Source organism: Stegodyphus dumicola, chromosome 4 (genome assembly GCF_044657685.1).
Source record: "Stegodyphus dumicola isolate Sdum_Otavi_A_Nest chromosome 4, ASM4465768v1".
NCBI lineage: Eukaryota > Metazoa > Arthropoda > Arachnida > Araneae > Eresidae > Stegodyphus > Stegodyphus dumicola.
This window is the reverse complement of record NC_140771.1, coordinates 57,553,612-57,575,975: the sequence shown is the minus strand read 5'-3', so window position 1 is coordinate 57,575,975 and position 22,364 is coordinate 57,553,612. Positions and strand designations below refer to the sequence as shown.

General features: G+C 34.2%; 2 protein-coding genes across 2 annotated transcripts in view; both read left to right on the top strand.

Moving 5' to 3' along the window:
• Positions 1–8,388, top strand: part of LOC118187343 (uncharacterized) — a 38,906-nt gene extending 30,518 nt beyond the window's left edge. The window contains exons 4-5 of the mRNA XM_035357540.2: positions 1,656–1,685; positions 8,167–8,388. Of these exons, the coding sequence (XP_035213431.1) occupies positions 1,656–1,685; positions 8,167–8,226 (90 nt within the window). The 3' untranslated portion in view covers positions 8,227–8,388. The remainder of the gene's footprint in view (positions 1–1,655; positions 1,686–8,166) is intronic.
• Positions 8,389–15,868: 7,480 nt separating this feature from the next.
• Positions 15,869–22,364, top strand: part of LOC118205414 (uncharacterized) — a 28,596-nt gene continuing 22,100 nt past the window's right edge. The window contains exon 1 of the mRNA XM_085814937.1: positions 15,869–20,393. Within this exon, the coding sequence (XP_085671063.1) occupies positions 16,075–20,019 (3,945 nt within the window). The 5' untranslated portion in view covers positions 15,869–16,074 and the 3' untranslated portion in view covers positions 20,020–20,393. The remainder of the gene's footprint in view (positions 20,394–22,364) is intronic.

The following is a 22,364-nucleotide window of genomic DNA, read 5'->3' as shown; positions in this document are numbered from 1 at the left end:
TCTTTTATTGAATTGCAGATATTTTAACTTGCTTTTAATATTATGATCGGAGTACTTTTTTTCCTTTTCAAGGTGTTATGATTATGCAAAATACAGACAATCCGGTGACAGAATTAGAAATCCCAAAAGTATATTGAAAAGTTTTGCGTTCTCTAATAATCAATAATCTAAATTCATTATACATCAGTTAAATTAACTAACAAACATACTGAAAAATATAGACGTCTGTGATGATAGTGATAAAATACGATTTGTCTCTTTATGTATCAAGAAGTAGTCCAATTAACGATCAACAAGACAAGCTTCGAAGTAGTTGCATGAAACATAATAGGCGCGAAACAGAAGACAGCAGAAGTATAACTGCTAATAAAAAATTCTTCACTAAACAAGAATATGTTTCGATTGAACTTGCGTTCAGGACAAGACTACGTTTAAGATGCGTCTCTTACATTCAGTTTCGCACTCGCTCCGGAGAACTTATTCTTAAAGCAATTTTAGTTTGGTGTACCAGTCATTGAAACTGAGTTATAATAATAGTTACTTTAGGCAACATAGCAACCAATTTTATTACTTATTTAGGTAGTGAAACAGTTCTTGAAATTTATTAATCCATTTAATGGCCCCTTGTATTAAAAAAAAAATTGGAAAGCAGAAACGCTTGAAAATATATGCTGAAAGTTGTATCTAAAATCAGAAACTGCAAAATTACATGAAAACGCATGTTGAAAATTCTTAATATCGAAAAACAGAAAATGCAGTCTTACATGAAAACATATGCTACATTTGTCAGCATCGAAAGGCAGAAACGATAAAATTAAGTAAAAATGCATGTTGAAAATTCTTAATATAGGATGGCAGAGCACAATAGAGACTGAATTGAAGATCAATTTAAGAAAAGCTGCAGAATAGATGAGAGCTCTTGTTAATGAAAAGTAATAGCGGAGAGGCGGAATTTTAAAATTTCTACATCTCGTATTATTTTTAGTACTTTTAGTCTGATCAATTCGAGGCACGTAAGAAAGTCGCCACATTTTGTGATGTTGTGCAATTTGCTGCTAATCTGACACTGATTTTCGTTATCACGTATGAAAAATTTCAAAATTTTACATGTATTTTATCAGAGGTATTAAGAAGCTGCGAAAGATTGTGCGCACAAAAGTTTTTATACAAAAGCATACGTAAATTTAAAATAGATGACCACAAATTTTTAATAGTGCAAAATAAAGCAATCATTCCTCACTGTGACGATCTTCCACTTTAGGAAACCTAGAAATTACTATTCAGTCTTTAAAAATAAAATTTCAGCAAATTGAATAAAAAAAAATTGATGATTTTCTATATTTGGTCAAATTAATGGTCTCCTAGCTTAACGTTACTATAGAAATGCCATCACTAGAGTAATTTTCAATATAATGAATTGTATACGATATCCAACTAATCTTAAGAACTAATTAATTCGTAAATTTATGTCTTAATTTCTGGTGATAATATCAAATTTTTAATGCTGTTATTTATTTCCTTGTCATTCATTACAATTTCTCAATGTTACGTGAAATAATGATTGAGGTAAGGCTGTTCATTGTTTTACCGCATGATGAAATCTGATTGTATGACTGCAGTCTTCTGTTCCATTAATGTATTGCTTTTTTTTTAAGGTAGAGGACTGCATGAAGAAATCAGGGAAAGTAAGTCATTGAAGTTTTCTTTTTATGAAATCGGGGGAAGTAAGTTACGAAAGTTTTCTTATTATATTATATGTCCACTCTGCATTTAAGTCTGAGAGGTTTACCTAAAAATGATCAAAATCGCTTTATTTACCTTGAAACTATTTTGCACTTTTAGGGAAGATATTTGCTTTAATTTATTCCTTTAATTAGAATATTACACAGGGTATCCAGTCAAGACCGCACAAACTTTACGAGATCACTCACTCCGAGTACATGAAAGTGACCTCTAGTACCTATTAAGTTTTCGAGAAGAATATGAAAGACGTTAGTCCGGTGTATGGAAAATAAGTTTATGTGTAACTTATGTGTATATTATAAGTTTCCTAATGTTCTGATTGACTGCTTCTATAATATGGCTTTATTGGAAGGCAAGTTTTCAGCATGATAGAGAACCGAAACATTTAGGCTTTCCTATGTAACTGACTAGATGAGGAATTCTTAGGTCGCTAGATCGGACATGTGGGTTAGGGGTATGGGGACATGGCCGTCATGATCATTAGATCTCACACTTTGAATTTCTTTCTATAGGATTATTTAAAGAGATTCCACTTACAAAAGAGACTTATTTGTTCGTCTCCATACTCCTTTCCCTTTTCTGGACACCACAGAGTTGGATCGTGTTCAGTCAGCCATTTATACAGGTCACGCTTGCATGCCTTGAAATGTCTCATTTTGAGAATCTTCTCTTGAGAACGTAACATAATGTGCTTATAACAATATTCATGTTCACAATAAAATTTATTTTTGAAATATTGTGACGTAAAACTTTTCCTCTCGAATCTTTCTCGAAAACTGTTAGACTCAGAGGTATGATTTTTCTGTCATTTTTTATGCACTGTCATTTATGTGGTCTTACGGAGTATTATTTATAATAAAAGAAATATCAAGAAAATTTTGAAACTTGCTTATGTAAGGAACTTACTTCGTAGGTGAACGCTAAAAATTAACTTCAGGAGATAAAGTGACATTCAGATCTCTTTTCCAACAGTCACAAATATTGAAAAAAGTGCGTTACTAATTTTTAATAATATATTTTTGCCGAATTATTATCTATGTATTACTCTGCATTAAAATAAGATGTCAGAGTTCAGTGGTTTTAAATGTGAATGAACGAAAGCTAAGAAAACATACAGTTTGGTTTGGATTCTATTGTTAGCGACTGTCAACGGACTGCCTGCGAAAATGATTTGTTATTTTATCTATAGGTTAATATAAATTCTTCCAGTTTCCTTTAAAGGATTCTCCTTAATGACTTGACACCTTTTACAGTAGTACTCATATGCTTTGCTTTAATTATTCACTAAACATCTGAAGAGGGAGCCTCTGTTTGACCTTCGAGCCTATAGTCTTGCAAATTTATTCATGTTACTCCGATTATTGTTCCTCATTTTTGATTTCTTTAGCAACTAATCAGTGCTCCTAAGATGTTAGTATATGACAGAGGTTCACGTTGAAAAAGGAATTCAATTTGGTTGGCGTATAGAAATGAAACTATATTTAGAAAGAATATACATTTTTCATTGCAATTTTATTTACATCACACCATTTTTGCCTTCGATATCGTATAGCATTGATGCCGAAAGAATAAAGGGACAATTTTAAAGTCCATTTTTCTACCAAAAACATAATCTGTCGAAGAGCTAAACAGATGAAAATATCAAGGTACTAAATCTGAAAAGGCTGAACCGAATATTTGCATAATCCAAAATATGCTGCCCAGACAGTATAGTGGTTAGAGGACCCGACTGCGATACTGAAGGGCCCGGATTCGAATTCCAGAAAAAGCCGTGGATGTAAATTGTCCCCTTATAGGAGGTAACGGTGGCTGCTTATTAGGTGTCTCCACAATAAAATGGCCATCACTTCCTGCCTTAGGAGTGTCTAATTCTGAAAAAAGGCAATTGCCCGAGGTTCGATAAAAAAAATTCAAAAATATTACAGGAAAAATCTAAAACTGCTGTTCTTTTTTTAATCAAAAGTAAACATTGATAATCTCATAGAGATACTGCGCATTTAATGCCGTGACATTGTGTATTTTGGCGTAGGGCATTTTTATATCTCTACTTCATGTTTGATCTCTTTGAATCTGGTGTGATAGATCTACTTCCCAAAACTGGTAGTTATCTGTTTTATAAATTATTAATCTTCTTGGGATTGAGGTACGGCTTGAGAAGTTTATATTATCTCATGGATGATTTTTAACACTTTCACTATTTATGGATATTTCACGCTTAATAAATGAAGAAGACTCCATGTTCCTTAGCTCGTGCATTCCATTCAAGTCTCTGTATCTTCCTTTGCATTTAATCTCTCAACTATGCTATTCATGTTTTCAAAAATTTCATTCTGTTTGATACACTGTTCCATAGGAAAACAGATAATATTAATTAATAAGAGATACAATAAACGTTTAATACGTCAGCTTCCATCATCGTTAATAACAAGCAGTATGGCTCACAGGGCCACAAGGAATGATTTTAGAATATTTCTGTGTATGCATATAATTATAAAAACAGCTGCTTAGTGTAAAACATGAATAGTAAGCATTTACTAGAAAAACTTCTGTTTCTGATGTAATAATCTCTTACATTTCGATTCATGTCTTCCTTGATACCAACTTTTTCAGTTTGATCTATAGTAAGTTTCGTTTCAGTGTTAATATTTTTAAGTACCCTACCATTTATACTGTAAAACAGAATTTTTCTTTCCAAGTATTTTTTTAATTCATTCATAGAAATTTCTATAAAAGTATATTTTAGGAAGAATTCTCTGCATAATTTGTATTTACAGAAGACCGAATACTTTGAAAGGCTTCTGTTAGTTAAATCTAATATTCGTGTTAATTTTCAGAAAAAAACATTTCTGCAATCAGAAATCAAAAATGGCATATCTTGGTCAGAAGAAGAGGGTTGTACCATTGCAGAATCGAAATCACTTAAAATGTTTTCTTTGTTTTTGTTTAAACTGATTTCTCGACATTTTATTTGCTACATTTCAAATTAGTATCCGTCAATTACATTTTAACATATTTTGAACAGCTCTGTTTGCGCAGATAATTTCTTTTTTTTAATCCCAAGTAAGTACTCTCTTCAATTAATTGCCAATCCATGACCCAGTAGGTAAGACCGCGCAACACTGGCAGTTCGACCAAGACGCCTTCATAACGGTGCCCTGTCCTAAAGTTGCTGTAGCCTTTATGAAAATTGGCCATTGTTCTTTTAAACAAAAGTTTTCAAAATGGTAGTCCAGCATAAAGCTGACTTCATACTTGTAATGATCATATTTGAACTTAAAGTTATTAGTTATCTCTGGTCCAAAGCATGTGTATGCAAGTATTTTCAGTTGTTTTATTAACCACAATAGAAAAGTAAAACCCTACTCGTGTAGTGGTATCTGGCATAAAGGTAACTGCATTCCCTATGAAAATAGCTTTACATCACACCATTTTTACCTTCGATATCGTATAGCATTGATGCCGAAAAAATAAAGGGACGGGTGCTGAGCGACTGTAGCATACGTATTTTAAAGTGAAATAAATTAAGAGAATTTGCATATTTTAACGAATTGCATGAAAAGAACTCAATTGAAGGAAAAACCACTGCTTCTAGATAAAAATGCAAATCTTGTACGACAAATACGTAAGTGTATACGTGTGTGTAGGCGGAGGTAGCAAAGAAACAGACTTTATAAGCGCGTGGAGGGTAAGACGAATTGCGTTCGCTAGCACACCTCGGCGAATTTCTTGGTGTTATCTTGCAGCAATCGGTTAAATTCATATCGGAACAGTAAAAATGAATAACCACCAACGGTTAGATGATGGAATGAGGTGGCAAATTTTAGGGAGGCTAAAGGCAGGCCAATCGCAAATCCAGATATGCAGAGAGTTTAATTTAACCCCAGCGTCGTGTGTAACCTATGGAAGCAGTTCCAGGATACTGGATCCACTGAGAGAAAGCCTGGTCAAGGTCGTCCAAGAGCCACGATGGCTAGAGAAGATCGCTATTTGTCCATTGTAGCGAGGTGTAACAGAGGGGCTACAGCTTCTCAGCTCTCTTGGGACCTGTATGCAGCCAAAAGAACCCGTGTAACAAGGGTGACTGTTTCCAAAAGACTGAATGAGAGAGGGTTGTTTGCCAGAAGACAGGCTGTTTGCTTCCCGCTCACGTCCACGGACAGGAGAGTCCGATTAGCATGGTGCAGGCAGAATAGTGATTATAGTACGGAACAATGGGTGACCGTTCTGTTCACCGATGAGTCCCTTTTTAGCCTAAACACCGATTCTCGCCGTACTTTCATAAGGAGAGAGCCAAGGATCCGCTACTTAACCCCCAATGTCCGCGAAATCAACAATTATGGCGGTGGTGATGTAATGGTCTGGGCAGGCATCATTTTGGATGGCCGCACACTTATTCACGTCTTTGGCAGAGGTTCTGTGACTGGTTTGAGGTATAGGGATGAGGTCTTGGATCCCTATGTTCGCCTTTTCAGGGGTGCAGTGGGCTCCGAGCTCATCTTACAGGACGATAACGCAAGGCCACATAGAGCTCTTCTGGTTGACGAATTTCTCGAGAGTGAGGATATTCGCCGGATGGATTGGCCAGCCAGGTCTCCAGACCTCAACTCTAGAAAGCATGTCTGGGACGCTCTGAGGAGGGCAATTGCAGCTCGCAACTTTCCTCCAAGATCCATCCAAGAACTGAAAATAGCGTTTCTGAATGAGTGGGACCAATTGCCACAGCCACTGATAAACTGCCTTATTTGCAGCATAACATCACTCTGCAATGCCTGTATGGCTGTAAGAGGTGACCATACCCTCTATTAACCCATTTCTTTTGTGTCTTCTGCAACTGTTGTTTCAGACCTTTACACTCGCATGAGTGTTACAGACGAACATGTGTGTCTATTATAACTGTTAAATGTTTATTTTGTTTGCATTATATTAACCTATGTTCACACCAAATTTTATTAAAATCTGTCCAATAGTTCTGGAGATCATAGATCAAATATGAAAATTCTCTTAATTTATTTCACCAGTGTAATTCAAATAGGATCTTCATTAGGGTGAGGAAATTAGGGTCTCGGAACTTAGGTACCCTGGTGTTAGGGTACCATTCTACTGGATCGATGTACGAAAAAAAACCATTTCTATCTCCCCCGCGCGAGATTGTCTATCGAAAATTCTAAAGACATGCTGTTTCTAAATATTTTTAACTCAAAGGGACATTAGCCAAAATGTTCTCAAAACGTATATGTGTGTATAAATGAAAAAAATGCCCCTTTGGGCGTAATGTAAAATCTGAAAACTTTCAGATTTTTTTAGATCATTTTTATAATTATCTACACATAAAAACACAGTTTAAAAACATACGAACACAGTTTAAAAACCGTGCCAACCAATTACTTCTTTAGAATTCAATAGTCCGCCTGGGGTAAATTGTTCTACGACCTTCGAGGAGTGCATTTTTAAGTAGCGGCTACCAGGTTAGTAATGATGAAATCAAATGATGCTTGGTTGCTGTACTATTCTCCAAGTAATTCTTTTGATTACAACTGTTACATTTACTAATGACTATAACTTTATTGTCAGTTTCAAATTATAATTTCTAGCCAAAAAAAAAAAAAAAAAAAAAAAAAAAACAGGCTAACAGTAGTAAGTCAGAAAACCACTATAGTTATGTTGTCACGGAAATATTACCTCTCACCGTATTTCAAGAATAGAAAACCACGTGACTCAAGAGTTTTGTTCTTAAAAGTGACTATAAGTGACTGCCAGCCCTAAAACTTGCACAATGCAGTATTGCCATGTAGTAGCAGACTAAGTCGAATTATATGTTGAAACGTAAAATTTGAAATTAATCATCACTTTTCTTGATAAATTGGGTTACTGAAAAATCGAATTTTTTGCCTGATACTTTTAGTTTCGATTTATAAATGTTAGACAGTATAAAAAGATATTTTCTTTAATTAAATTTTCATTTAAAACTGTAAATAATAATTATTACTTAAAAATAATCATTTATACTTCTTAACTGATATTATGTGTAATTTGAGTATTATTTAAATTCCGACTAGCAGGAATGATTACAGGATGCTTGACTTAAAACATAGCATTTTATGTAAAATGGTTTCCTTCGCAATATTTATTGTTACAAGTCTAAGCATTTTCACAATATCCACAAATGCCTAGCTTTAAGTTATCTAAAACTGATTCGGCGGAACAGGGTATAAAAACGCACCCTTTGTAATTGTTCTGCAAGGCAACTAAAATGGCCACGTATCTGAAGTGGTCTGGATCTATAAATTGATATTCAACCCACGAGTGATGGGTTATATTCTAGACATCATGTGACCATTTTAATTGAAACCTATCGTTAATTATAAAAATGATGAAAAATACAGCGCGCAGATTTCTGTTTACCTTTACTGTAATCTCTTTCAGAAAGTCAACCGAAAGGCGAGGGCTAAGATGATGGTCTGTATGATGAAGGTGCTCACCTGACATCCGTCGAGAAGTTCAAAATGTATTCGTCATTCATTCACTGTACATTATCAGTCTATGTGCGTGTGTGTGCAATATTCTTCATTTATGTAATCCAATAAAATGTATCCCATTGATGAAATGTACCTTTTATTTAAACATTCATTAAAAGTTAAATTATCATGTGTAGTGTGGTTTCTTTCCAATCAATCAAATCAAATAATCTGTGAACGTAATACAGTCAGATGAGATCTGAATCTACAGATTGCTTTAAGTAGAACTCAGGTTTTTCCTGTAGAGCAAAAATAAGTGAATATAAAATATAGGGAATATTTGGAAATTTACCTTCTTTTATTTGAAGTAAGTTAGCATCACATTTTGGGTTTGAAGTGATTCCATCTCTCTCTTGTATCTCTCTGAGACATACTAATGCTGAGATACAATTTGTTGGTAAATCAACATTGAGTCGAACCATCTATATTTCTGATTTCATTTGTATCGTTCTTAAAAAATTTTCACACTATGGTATAAAAATAACACATGTTAAAATTTATTATTACACAGCCACACCTAATATTGCCATCAGCAGTATTAGGGTACGTTTGGTACAAAAATTCAATTTATGTTAATTTATGTTTTAGCTTTATGTGTCATAAAGTTAAATGCTTTATGTGTGCTTTATGTGCTTAAAAGCTTTATGTGTCATAAAAGGCTGGCATAATAGAGATGGAAAGCATACAATCGCAACGAAATACTGCATGACAATTTTTCCCAGAAGAGAAGTATTTTCATATATATTCCACTTTGATAGAAAAATATTGCGCTAGTTATTATTTGGAGTCTCACACACCAGGCCTCTTGATCATCTGTGTTTTTCTATAGACATAGCCACACAAATTCAGCCGTATACATAGTGTTTCCGAGCTTTAGGGAAAACTTCTGCTAGACTTCAAAATACGCTATTGCTCCAGGGCCTTTGGTTTCCCTAATTATATATAACTTGGATTTTTTTTTTTTTTGTTGTTGTTGTTTCAGATGAAATTCATTTTCTTCCATCACTTCAAAAGTAGAAAAAAGCATTTTTAGTGGTTTTTCCAATTCTTTCTCCTTCCTTCTATGAATAGTATTCCGTTAGCGTAAACGTACACATTCCTGTCGTAGCTAAACCTGTTAGTTTTCATTAGTACTGTATTTATGACAATATTTCACAGCATCAAGTCCACAAAAAATGTTATGAGAAGCCTCCGTTTTGAGTCATTTTTTAATGATTTCCAGCCGACTGTCATTTACAGCATTCCATTATTAATGCAATTTAAAACAAGAACTCACCCTCATCTTGGTTTACAAAAGAATCTATAGTCTGGCCGCGATAGGATGGGAATTGCTCATTTAATGTCAAAGGAAATGTTGGTTTGTGCATTAGCACTGAAGGCGTAATGAGTAAGTTTCCTCAGGCGCAGTTTTCATTAAAGAATCATAAATCAAAAAACTAACTACGAAATCTTTATTTAATGAAATAGGAGAATTTTGCTTAACTTAAGCATAACAAAAAGTAATAATCTTCACAGACATTAAAACACTGAATTATCGAAAAGGAGATAACTTACATACAAATATAAGTCGTACATCTTCAAGCATACCTATTTAGGCAATAAGAAAAATTAGGAACATACTTTGACACGATACCTGAAAAGAGAAAGTACTAACTGAATTAGACCTTTGAGCCGTGATATAAGTAGCTAGGGTGAAAATCGAATACACTGCACGTAGCTAAGGTGAAAGTCAAATATACTGCATTGCACGCGAACTTTACTTTCTCTTGCCAATATATATCTTGGCGCACGTTCGTTTCGTATGCCTTTTGAGTTTCATTATGCAAAACACCTAAATGTATGTGAACTGTACTCAGGAGCTGGTTGACTTTGTATTTAATAACAAAGATTATCATCACAAAGATATTTACTTTATTATACATTTATTAATCATTTTGTTGCTGTAGAGGAACGATCTGGCTCCAAAACATTTTAAATTCTCAATCACAAAGCTGTAAGATCTGTTACAGCAAGTACACAAAAGAAAAGAATACTGAATTCAAATTACGTAGGTCGAGAGTATAACGTGCTAGCAGCGCCTCCTGTCGGCAACTTTTAATCACTACTGAACATACTCCCGACCTTGACACCTTACGGGTTTCAAAATATTACAATTAGTATACACTGTTTTAAAGCAATATATAATAACAAACAATTGTAAGCAATAGCAATACAATGGTTAAATTTTAAAGACACATTAAATCATAAATGCAATATAAACACTGGAAAGAAACACATTACAATATACAATACATAAATCTAATTACAATTCACAGGAAGAACACAAATGTCTCTCACATTTCTTTTTAACATTTTACCACCTGGTAATACTATGTTAATCATTCGAACTTTTTTATCTTTTCCAAAAATTATTTCTGCAATTCTACCTGTTAACCATTTTGTACTGGGCATATGCTCATCCTTGACTAACACAAGTGAACCCACCTTAACATTATCTTTAGCAAACATCCATTTACTACGGTGTTGAAGGTTATTTAAATAGTCTCTCTTCCATAACTTCCAAATTTGTTGACTATATTTCGTTATTTTTTGCCATTTTGAGAGCCTATTTTCTGGTATCTCAATAAGTTGGGGTTCAGCTATTGAAGTTAAAGGCCTCCCTATGATAAAATGTCCGAGGGACAAGGTTTCAAAATTATCAAACTCGGATGATAAGGGAGTAAGGGGTCTGGAATTTAATACGTTTTCAATTTCTAGAATTACAGTGAGAAATTCTTCAAGAAACAGATGAGCATTGCCAATAATTCGTTTCAAGTGAAACTTAAAAGATTTCACCCCGGCTTCCCAAAGACCGCCAAAGTTTAGTGATTTAGGAGGGATAAACCTCCACTCAATGTTTTCACTTAGCAGGTATTTAGTCAGTGTTTCATCTGGGTGTTTAACCAATTTATGCAATTTTCTTAGCTCAATGCTTGCACCCACATAATTCTTTGCATTGTCACTGAATAATTTCGCACATTTACCCCTGCGACTAAAAAATCGTTTCGAACAAGCTATAAAGGCATCTGAAGTAAGATCAGAGACAAAATCTAAATGGATGGCTTTGGTGCTTAAGCATACAAATATGCACACATAAACTTTGTTTAGTTTACCCATACGCTGATTTTTAAATTTAATGTGGAATGGTCCACAAAAATCAGTTCCAACATTACTAAATGGGTAAGAAGGTGTTACTCGTTCTTTGGGCAGATCACCCATTATCTGACTCTCAAAAACAGGTTTGTTTTTAAAAAAAGTTATACCTTGAAAAACAACTTTACGACAAACATTTCTGCCATTTAAGACCCAAAATTTACGTCGAACATGATACAATAATGCATTTGAACCAACATGCAAATACTTTAAATGATAATATCTCACAATTATTAAAGTTAATGGATGCTTATCTGGCAGAACAATTGGATTTTTCTCACATGTACTGAGGTCAGAATGTTTCAGTCTGCCTCCAACCCTTAGAACATTGTCTTTATCTAAAAAACAGTTTAAAGATTTTACCTTGCTGTTGCTGGGCAGTGAGGCACCTCTCTCAAGATGTTTTATTTCATCTACAAACTCACCTTGTTGGATTGACCTAAATAAATAGATTTCCGCTCTTCTCAACTCGCTAAATGTAAGGTGACCTGTAAGCTTTTCATTTCTAACATTATTGATAAATCAATAGGAGAATGATCATTAGAGTCATCAGTTTTCTTTAGTTCATCAGAAAAGTCATCTAATGAAATTAGAATGTCATTATTGTCTACCGGAACATCAGTCTTTTCTCTCAAAAATTGGGGTCCATGCCACCAAATGTCACTGTTCAATAAAATGTCAGCACTGACTCCCCTGCTGAGGAGATCAGCTGGATTTTGCTTCCCAGGGCAGTGTGCCCAGGCACTGGTATCACTTAAACTCTGTATTTCGTTAACTCTATTGGCAACAAATGATTCCCATCGTTTCGTAGATCCTTTAATCCAATAGAGAGTTATTTTTGAATCCGTCTAAAAGAACACTAAGGAGGGCTTTTTTAAATCCACTGTTTTCTTGACTTTACTCGCTAGTCGGGCGGCAAGCAAAGCACCGAGTAATTCTAGTCTAGGTAGAGTGATTTTCTTTAGTGGAGTCACTCGACTCTTGCTAACCAATAAATTCACTTCGATGTTATTATCCTTCACAACTCTTGCATAAATAGCAGCACCGTAAGCCTTTTGGCTAGCATCGCAGAAGCAGTGTAGTTCTAAGATATCGGTTGGCACTTGTATATTTAAATTGAGCACGTTTCTAGGAACTCGTAACTCTGAAAGATCAGGAACTTCGGAGCACCACTGAAGCCATATTTTTTGTATATCTACAGGTATTTCTTCATCCCAAGAAATTTTCTTCATCCATAAGACTTGTAGAATGAACTTTGCACGAATAGTAAACGGCGAAAGCAACCCAAGCGGATCAAAAATCCTTCCAATTGTACGTAGTAGGAATCGTTTGGTACTTTCGTTTTTAGACAGACTGTCCACTAGGCTCTGCTTTCCCAATATTAGACAATCTTCAGCAGGATTCCATGGCAGTCCCAAAACTTTAATAGTGTTGATTTGTGGCTGTGTATCGAAACCTTCACGTGTCCAAAACTGCATCAATGTATTGTCATTCGTAGTCCATTTTCGTAGCACCATGCTAGCTTGGCTCATAATTGATGTAGCTTGAGTGGAGATCTCAAAAGCATCCGACACATTATCAGCTCCAGAAATAAAATCATCCACATACAAACAGCGGTCTAAGCATTCTGTTGTAGTCGGGAATTCTTCAGAATGCTTTCTCAGGTGAGTTTTCAAAGTAGCAGTCAAAAGGAATGGACTGCTCGTAACACCAAAAAGAACACGATTAAATCTGTAAACTTGAATTTTACCATTTTCTTCCCACAGAAAACGAACTGCATCTCTGTCTTTTTCGGCTAATAAAATTTGTAGGAAAGCTTTCTCTATGTCTGAAGTAAAGGCGACTTTGTTTAATCTGAAATTAACAAGAATGTCGAATATGTTCGAATTCAGGTTTGGCCCTGACCACAGGCAATCATTTAGACTTAAATTCTTAAAGTTATGACTAGAACTTGCATCAAATACTATTCTCATTTTTGTAGTTGCACTTTCCTCTCTAAAAACTGGTTGATGTGGCAAATAGAACACAGGTTTATCAACAGGTTCTTTAGGACATCTAACTTTCTCTATAATATTCTTATTTTCATAGTCTTTTAAAGTTTCAATATACTGCAAATGAAGATTTGGATCTTTTTGAAGTCTACGCATAAGTAAATTAAGTCTGTTTTTAGCAACGATGAAGTTATTATTGAGCTCTCCCCAATCTCTTTTCCACGGTAATTGAACCTCATACCGGTTATCTTTAAAACGAACAGTTTTTTCAAATGTTTCTAAAGATTGATCTATCTCATTTTCACTGGGATCATCTTTAATTCCTATAGACTCAAGTTGCCAAAATTTTCTAATTTCATTTTCTATATCACTATAATTATTAATTAATCCACAGTGAACTGCTCGCGTATTTTCAGTCTCTGAACCTAAAATGCTGCCAGTGGCTATAAAGCCAAAAACAGAATTTTGAAATCTTAGCTCTGAATTGGGCACTTCAACTTGACCGAATTTTAAGATCTGATAAAACACCTCCGCGCCTAATAATGCATCAATTTTTCCTCTTTTATAAAAGTTTGGATCAGCAAACTTAATGTTTTGAGGAAAATGTTCAGTCGGAACTTCTATATTATTGATTGGTATTGTCGCGAACGACGCACTTTCCGCTCTTGGGGAACGGATTGAGCCTCCAGACCGACGAGAATTGAAAAAGAAAGTTTGTTTTTTGAGAACTGGCAACGATAAGTGTATGCTTTTAGAACAGTGACGCAGTAGACTAATGACGCTGTTAGATATGTAGAACAATGATGCTAAGTAGTTAGAAGTGATTTTCGATAGTGTAATGATTTAGATATTTTTCCCCTTTTATGTAAAATGTCAAATAAAGTGATTCATACAAAATAGTGCCAATTTTAGATGAGTTTGGAACCAAATCGGAGTCTACAAAAGCGGCGGACCAGAATCGAAGAACGCGGATCATAAAGGTAAGCAACCTTTCTTCATTTGCTTATCTAGAATTTTGAATGATCTGTTTTTTACTGAATTGAAACGACATAAAATTTTTTGGCGCCCGAACAGGGACCGCCGATGTAGACTATCTTGAAGTGAAAGATTTAGGAATGTTTAAAAAATATCTCCTTTTGATTTGAGAAGTTTATTTATGATTTGAGAGTACTGATTTTTAATTTGAAATATTTTCTATCTGAAATATTTAAACATGTCTACTAAAATAGAAGAATTAAAGAAAAGACGAACTGTAGTTAGGAGTATGACAACAAAGTTGATAAATAATTGTAAAGAATACCTCCAAGAAACAGAACACGATTTGTGTATTCTTAATGAAAATATTGATTTATTAGATTCAAAATATAACAGCCTAAAAGAATTAGATAAACAAATACAAGAATTAATTGAGGCTACTGAATATGAATCGGAATTTGAAACTTGTGAAGTTTATTCCGAGAAAATAATTTCCATGAAATCAAAACTAACATTTATGTTAAAAGAGAATAGGAAACCTGAAATTCCTGTTTCGAATACAATTGGTAATATTGTGAATAATGATATTTCAAATATTTCTGTATCTCATTCAAAAATTAAATTGCCTAAATTATCGATCAATAAATTTAATGGCGATCCTGTTAATTGGTTATCATTTTGGAACCAGTTTGACAATGCGATACATCAGAATAGTGATTTAACAGATACAGACAAATTTAATTATTTGATATCATTTTTATCAGGTGCTGCTTGTAATGCTGTTAGTGGTTTTTCATTATCAAGTGAAAATTATTTTGCCGCAATCGAGTTACTTAAAACACGCTTTGGTCGAACAGATTTAATTATAAATGCACATATGGGAAAACTGTTAAATTTAGAACCTGTTAGGAATGCTAACAACATATTTGCATTACGTAAGTTGTATGATGATATCGAAATACAGATAAGAAGTTTAAAATCACTTAATGTAACTTCTGGCACATATGGCACGTTATTGACACCAGTTTTATTAAAATTAATTCCGAATGAACTGAATCTTGATTTCCAAAGAAAAAGGAAATCGAAAGATAATTTTGATGTAAACGAATTATTAGAGTTCTTGAAAACGGAAATTGAGTGCCGCGAATCCATGCTACAAATTCAAGATAAAATAAACAACCATAATTCGAGCCACTTTCCTAAAGAAAAAAGAATAAATAAAATTTCTATTCCAACGGCTGCTGTGTTAAAGGTTTCAATTAACAGCTGCATATTTTGCGAGGATTCAGAAAAAGAAAAACATACTTCCGAAGCTTGCCCGAAGTCTGTAATAGACAGAAAGGCGTCACTTCGGAAACTCGGAATGTGTTATTTATGCCTTAAAAGGGGTAACCATTTGGCAAAAAAATTGCTTTTCGAAGATAAAGTGTGATTCGTGTGGGTGGAAACACAACAGTTTAATCTGTGACAGAAATAGTTTAGATGAGAAAAAATCAAATAAGAAGGATCTCAATTTGACGAACAAATCATGTTTAGAGAAAGTTTTATTACAAACTTTAGTTGTAAGAGTGCGTGGCAATGGTCCAGAAAAATACTGCCGCTGTTTAATTGATTCTGGGAGTCAACGAAGCTATGTATCTAAATTCTTAGCTAATGTTATGCAGTACGAATGTATTAACGAAAGCAGTGTGATTCATAGTCTGTTCGGAGGAACTGAAGTGGTTGAAACTCATAAACAGTTCGTTGTACGTTTAAGTAGCATCAAAAACGATTATCAGTGTAACTTCAAAGCTTTTGATCAAGCGAATATTTGTTCTGATATTCCACAATTGAACATCAAGCCTTATTTAAATGAGTTAAAAACCCATAACATATTTTTGAATGATGTTGAAGGTAGGCATAAAAAATTGTTGTTCGAGCATTCTCCTTCTGAAATTCATATCCTCATAGGCGCAGACATAGCGGGAAAATTGCTTACAGGGAAAATAAAGAAGTTAGAATGTGGATTAGTTTGCATTGAAACTTATTTAGGCTGGAGTATCATGGGGAAAATTCCCGTAGAAATGGAAAATAAATATGATTGTTCTTATGCATTTTCTATGTTAGTATCAGATAGTAAAATTTCTGATTTATGGAAACTTGATACTCTTGGGATATTAGACCCTTCAGAAAGTCAAACTAAAAGGGAATTAGAAAAACAAACAATGACACATTTTCTTTCCAATGTGAAAAGAGATGAAGAAGGAAGGTTTCAAGTTTGTTTACCTTGGATTGAAAATCGTTCCCTACTTCCAAACTATCGAGAAATAGCAGAAAAGAGATTAAAGAGTACAGTGAAGAATTTAAGGGATGGGGGATTTTTAGAAGATTACAACGCAATTTTTAAATCTTGGGAAGATGATAAAATAATAGAGATTGTTCCTGAGGAAGAAGTTAATAACCCCTCTCATTATTTACCCCATCGTGCTGTTATTCGAATGAATTCCACCACGACAAAAATAAGACCGGTTTTCGATGGATCCGTAAGAACTAAAGGATCACCCTCCGTAAATGACTGTTTGGAAAAGGGTCCAAATTTGATTGATACTGTTCCAGCTATAATAAATAGATTTCGACTGGGAAAAATTGGCGTTAGCGCTGATATTAAGAAGGCTTTTCTGCAGATAGCACTTAATCCTAAAGACAGAGATTATTTAAGATTTTTATGGTGGGAACAGGGAAATTCTGAGCGTTTGAAAATATACAGGCATAGAAGAGTGGTCTTCGGAATAACCAGCAGTCCATTTCTCTTAAATGCAACACTAACGAAATTAATGAATGAAGTACCAGAAAATTATCGTGCGAGTGCTAATAAATTAGTAGAATCCTGGTACGTTGATAATTTAGTTACAAGTGTGAATGATGAATCAGAGTTAAAGAAGTTAAAAAATGATGCCACTGAAATTTTGGCAAGTGCTAAATTTGAATTACAAGAGTGGGCATATAACTATCCTCGAAATAAAACGGATGCATTTGTTGTTGAACCCATCTTAGAACAGTCGAAGCTTGATAAATTAAATGAGAATGAGTTTTTCGATGATCCTTGTGAAGCTAAAACGGTCAACATTTTGGGACTTCTTTGGAATTTGCATGATGACACATTAAGTTGTGATATTAAGGGATTAAATGAATCAAAAAACAAACCTGTTACTAAAAGAACAATTTTGTCTGAAATTCATAAAATTTATGACCCTATTGGATTCACCTGCCCTATAATTTTAATTCCTAAAATTCTGTTACAAAACTGCTGGGAATTAAAAGTAACTTGGGATGAAGCTCTTCCTGAAGAAATTCAAAGGAAATACATGAAATGGAAAAATGATGCAAATCGTTTAACGGAAATAAAAATTCCTCGACAGATGATGCTTAATATTGATTCTGAATTGAAATTATCCTTTCATATATTTTGTGATGCATCCCGAATGGCATATGCAACCTGCGTTTATTTAAGAAATGAAAATGAAAATAAAGTTTCGTGTCATTTAGTTCAAGCACGATCTAGAGTTGCTCCTCTAAAACCCACATCAATTTGTAGACTAGAATTATTAGCTTGTGTTGTTGGTGCAAGATTAATGAAATCTATAAAACAAGATTTGAAGGAAGAAAATATACCTACGTTTTATTGGACAGATTCAAGGAACACATTGTACTGGATTAAGAATGAAGAAAATTGGGGTGTATTTGTTATGAATAGAGTGAAAGAAATACGAGCTCTTACTAATCCTGATGCATGGAATTATGTTCCTGGCAACTTGAATCCGGCGGATATTCCGTCAAGAGGATGTTCTGTTGAAACTATTAAAGCCAAAAGATGGCATGAAAGTCCAGCATGGTTGAAGTTGAATCCAGACTGTTGGCCTACTTGTGATATTTCTCCTGACAAAGATATGATTGATCGAGAAAGAAGAAAAACAGTTGTATCCTCGTTAACAAATGTAGATGAAGAATTTTCGCATTTCTCACGAATTTCTTCTTTTGAGAAAATAATTAGAGTTACAGCTTGGATAAAAAGGTATATTGATAACTGCAGAGATAAAAACAGAACAACGTCAAAGAACTTAGAAATCGAAGAATTGAATGCAGCTGAAGTTCTTGTTTGGAAAATTGTGCAAAGGGTCTCCTTTAAAACAGAAAAGGATAAACGCTTACGAAATTTAAAACCATTTGTTGATTCATCTGGTCTTTTAAGAGTAAAGTCAAGAATATTAATGAGACAAGACTTCGAAAATTTTAGAACACCTGTAATCCTACCTTCTGAACATCCAGTTGTCTCTAAACTGATTATGGAAAAACATGAACAACAAATGCATTGCGGAACTCAGACTTTAATGGCAATGCTACGAGAAAATTTCTGGATTTTGAAAAGTCGTAAAACTATTCGTAAAGTGTTGAAAAACTGCACTAAATGTAGAAGATTTGATTCGAGACCCTCCACGGTACAATCCGCACCTTTGCCAAAGGACCGTATTAAAGATTCTTCTATTTTTGAAGTGACAGGTATCGACTTAGCTGGCCCTTTGTTTTTAAAAAAGGGATCGAAAACGTGGATCGTTTTATTTACATGTGCTGTATACAGGGCAATTCATCTTGAACTTTTAACATCTTTGTCAACAGATAACTTTTTATTGGCTTTCCGACGTTTTATAGCACGCAGAGGAAGACCTGAAATTGTCTACACTGATAACGGTAGTAATTTTATTGGTACAAATTCGCTCTTAAAAATGATTGACTGGGATAAACTTATTAAAAATCATGTTGTCAACCGCATTAAGTGGAAATTTATCCCACCAGCTTCTCCCTGGTGGGGTGGATTTTGGGAAAGAATGATTGGCCTGATGAAAAACATTCTCAGAAAAGCTTTAGGTAATGCCTCACTGAAATATGAAGAACTCTATACGATCCTCTGTGATTGCGAAAATATCTTAAATTGCAGACCATTAACTTATATTTCCGAGGACTTGGAACTGGAACCCTTGACACCTGCAATGTTTTTTCGTGATCTAAAAGAAAGTGGCGTTCCAGATCTAGATATTATTGATGCCAAATACTTACAAAAAAGGTATGCATATCAGATGAAGGTTAGAGAAGATCTAAGAAAACGGTTCAGAACTGAACACTTAGGACAACTGAAAAACCATATTTTAAAAACAGAGAAATATGTTCAACTATCGGTTGGAGACATTGTGTTAATAGAAACACCTGAGAAAAGAATTAAGTGGCCTCTAGGAAAAATTATAACACTCATCCCAGGAAATGATGGTGTAGTTCGTTTAGTAAAATTACGCACCAAAAGTGGCGAAATCCTTCGACCCATACAACGAATTTATCCGTTGGAAGTCCATTTACAAACGGATAATATAGGAGACTGTTTGAGAAAGAAGCATTCTGATCAAAAAATGTGTGATAAGCCTACAACTTCTATTGGATCTACAGAGTTTCGTGCCACTGACAAAGATCAGTCAAATGAACTCAATCAGAATCCCCTCAAAACAACTAGATGTGGACGAGTGATTCGAACTCCTGAACGATTAAACCTCATGAACTTTCAACCAGACTGTGGCTGAGTTTCAACTTGGTGAAACTCATCGGGGGGAGTGTGTCGCGAACGACGCACTTTCCGCTCTTGGGGAACGGATTGAGCCTCCAGACCGACGAGAATTGAAAAAGAAAGTTTGTTTTTTGAGAACTGGCAACGATAAGTGTATGCTTTTAGAACAGTGACGCAGTAGACTAATGACGCTGTTAGATATGTAGAACAATGATGCTAAGTAGTTAGAAGTGATTTTCGATAGTGTAATGATTTAGATATTTTTCCCCTTTTATGTAAAATGTCAAATAAAGTGATTCATACAAAATAGTGCCAATTTTAGATGAGTTTGGAACCAAATCGGAGTCTACAAAAGCGGCGGACCAGAATCGAAGAACGCGGATCATAAAGGTAAGCAACCTTTCTTCATTTGCTTATCTAGAATTTTGAATGATCTGTTTTTTACTGAATTGAAACGACAGGTATGGAGTCCGAGATTTTAGGTACGCACAAAAATTCTAAACTCATTTCAAAGTTAATACCGTTTGAAATAGAAGCACATACTTTAGAATTAATATTTATTCTCGTGTTATTTAATCCAGAAACCGCAACAGATATTTTTTCTCTTTTAATCCCTAACGAATTAGCACATTCAATCGTTAAGAATGACGTCATCGAACCTACATCACACAAAGCGCGAACTGATTTTAATTCACCGTAGCAATCTCTTATTAAAATATTCGCAGTAGAAAGTAAAACATTTTTGGTCTGACGCATTCCGTTTACAGCTGTGCCGGCGAAAATACTTTCTTTATTGGTAGAAGAAGAGTCATAAACAAATTTTTCAGCATTCGGATTGAGACTGACTGTCGTCTTCTCCCCCCCTACTTCCGGCTTTGAAATATGAGCACTTTCGGATTTATTTTGTTTTTCATTTTCGAAATGTAATAGCGTTGAATGTTTTCGCGAACATTTTTGATATCGATAATTAGACGAACACGTTCGAACGGAATGGTTTTTCAAACAATTAAAACAAAGCTTATTTCTTTTCACGAATTCACACCTGTCATTGACAGAAAGATTTATAAATTCCGGACACTTATATAATGAATGTAATTCTTCACCACGGCACTTTATGCACTTCAAATTTATGTTTTTCATATTAGAAGTGGATATCATACTCGTAAGTTTATGTGGAGAATTATTACTCTTTTTTACCTCCTTTATTTTACTGTTTTGAAGCGTTCTCGCTTGGCTTTGTAAAAACGAAAGTAATTGTTCAATCGTACCAAATTCTTCCGAGTTTTTTAATTCCTTTTCCCACCAGTATCGAGTCGATTTATCAAACTTATCCACTATCAAATATACAATCATTATTTCCGATAAGTTTTCTACTTTGTAGTTTAAAATATTTAAAGTTCGAATACATTCGTTCGTTACATCAATTAAATTTAGAATAGAACTAGATGTCTCGCTAATACTCGGCTGATTCAAAAGCTTTTTTATTATAGCATTTAAAAGCTCACGTTTATTCGAATACCTATCTTCTAAAAGTTTCCAAGCTATATCGAAATTTGTATCCGAAATAGAAATAGATTGTATTACTCTCAGAGCTTCGTCCTTACAACTAGCTTTTAAATATTGCAATCTCATTGCATTACTCGAAATAGATTTGTTTTCTATTACACTAGCTTTAAACATATCTTTAAACATTATCCAATTCTCTATTTTACCATTGAATATTGGTACCGATAGCGTCGGTAACTTAACATCCGAAAACACATTTTAATTATTATTACTCGGCACAGGAGAAACAGAATGTTCAGAATTCATCTTATTTTTTACTACTGCTAATTTACGTTTAATCATCAATAGCAACTCATCAACAATATCATCTGTATCTTCTTTATCCTTAATAAAGTTATCCAATTCTTCGGGTTTACATGCTTCGAAAATTGAATAAAATACAGATTTAAGTTCGTTAGAAATTTCATTAGTTTTGGTTTCAAATAGCTGCAACGCAACTGAATCTGAAACATCTAATGACGAAACAACTTTATCTTTATGCCTCGTCAGTGAACTTTTTAACACTCTTTTTCTAGTTTTTAGAGCTTCCATATTTATTACAGTTATACTTTTCAAATTTAATAGAGATTAAAATGGGAGAGCTCACCTTCGATTCTCGACGGACCACTTGCAACTGTACTCAGGAGCTGGTTGACTTTGTATTTAATAACAAAGATTATCATCACAAAGATATTTACTTTATTATACATTTATTAATCATTTTGTTGCTGTAGAGGAACGATCTGGCTCCAAAACATTTTAAATTCTCAATCACAAAGCTGTAAGATCTGTTACAGCAAGTACACAAAAGAAAAG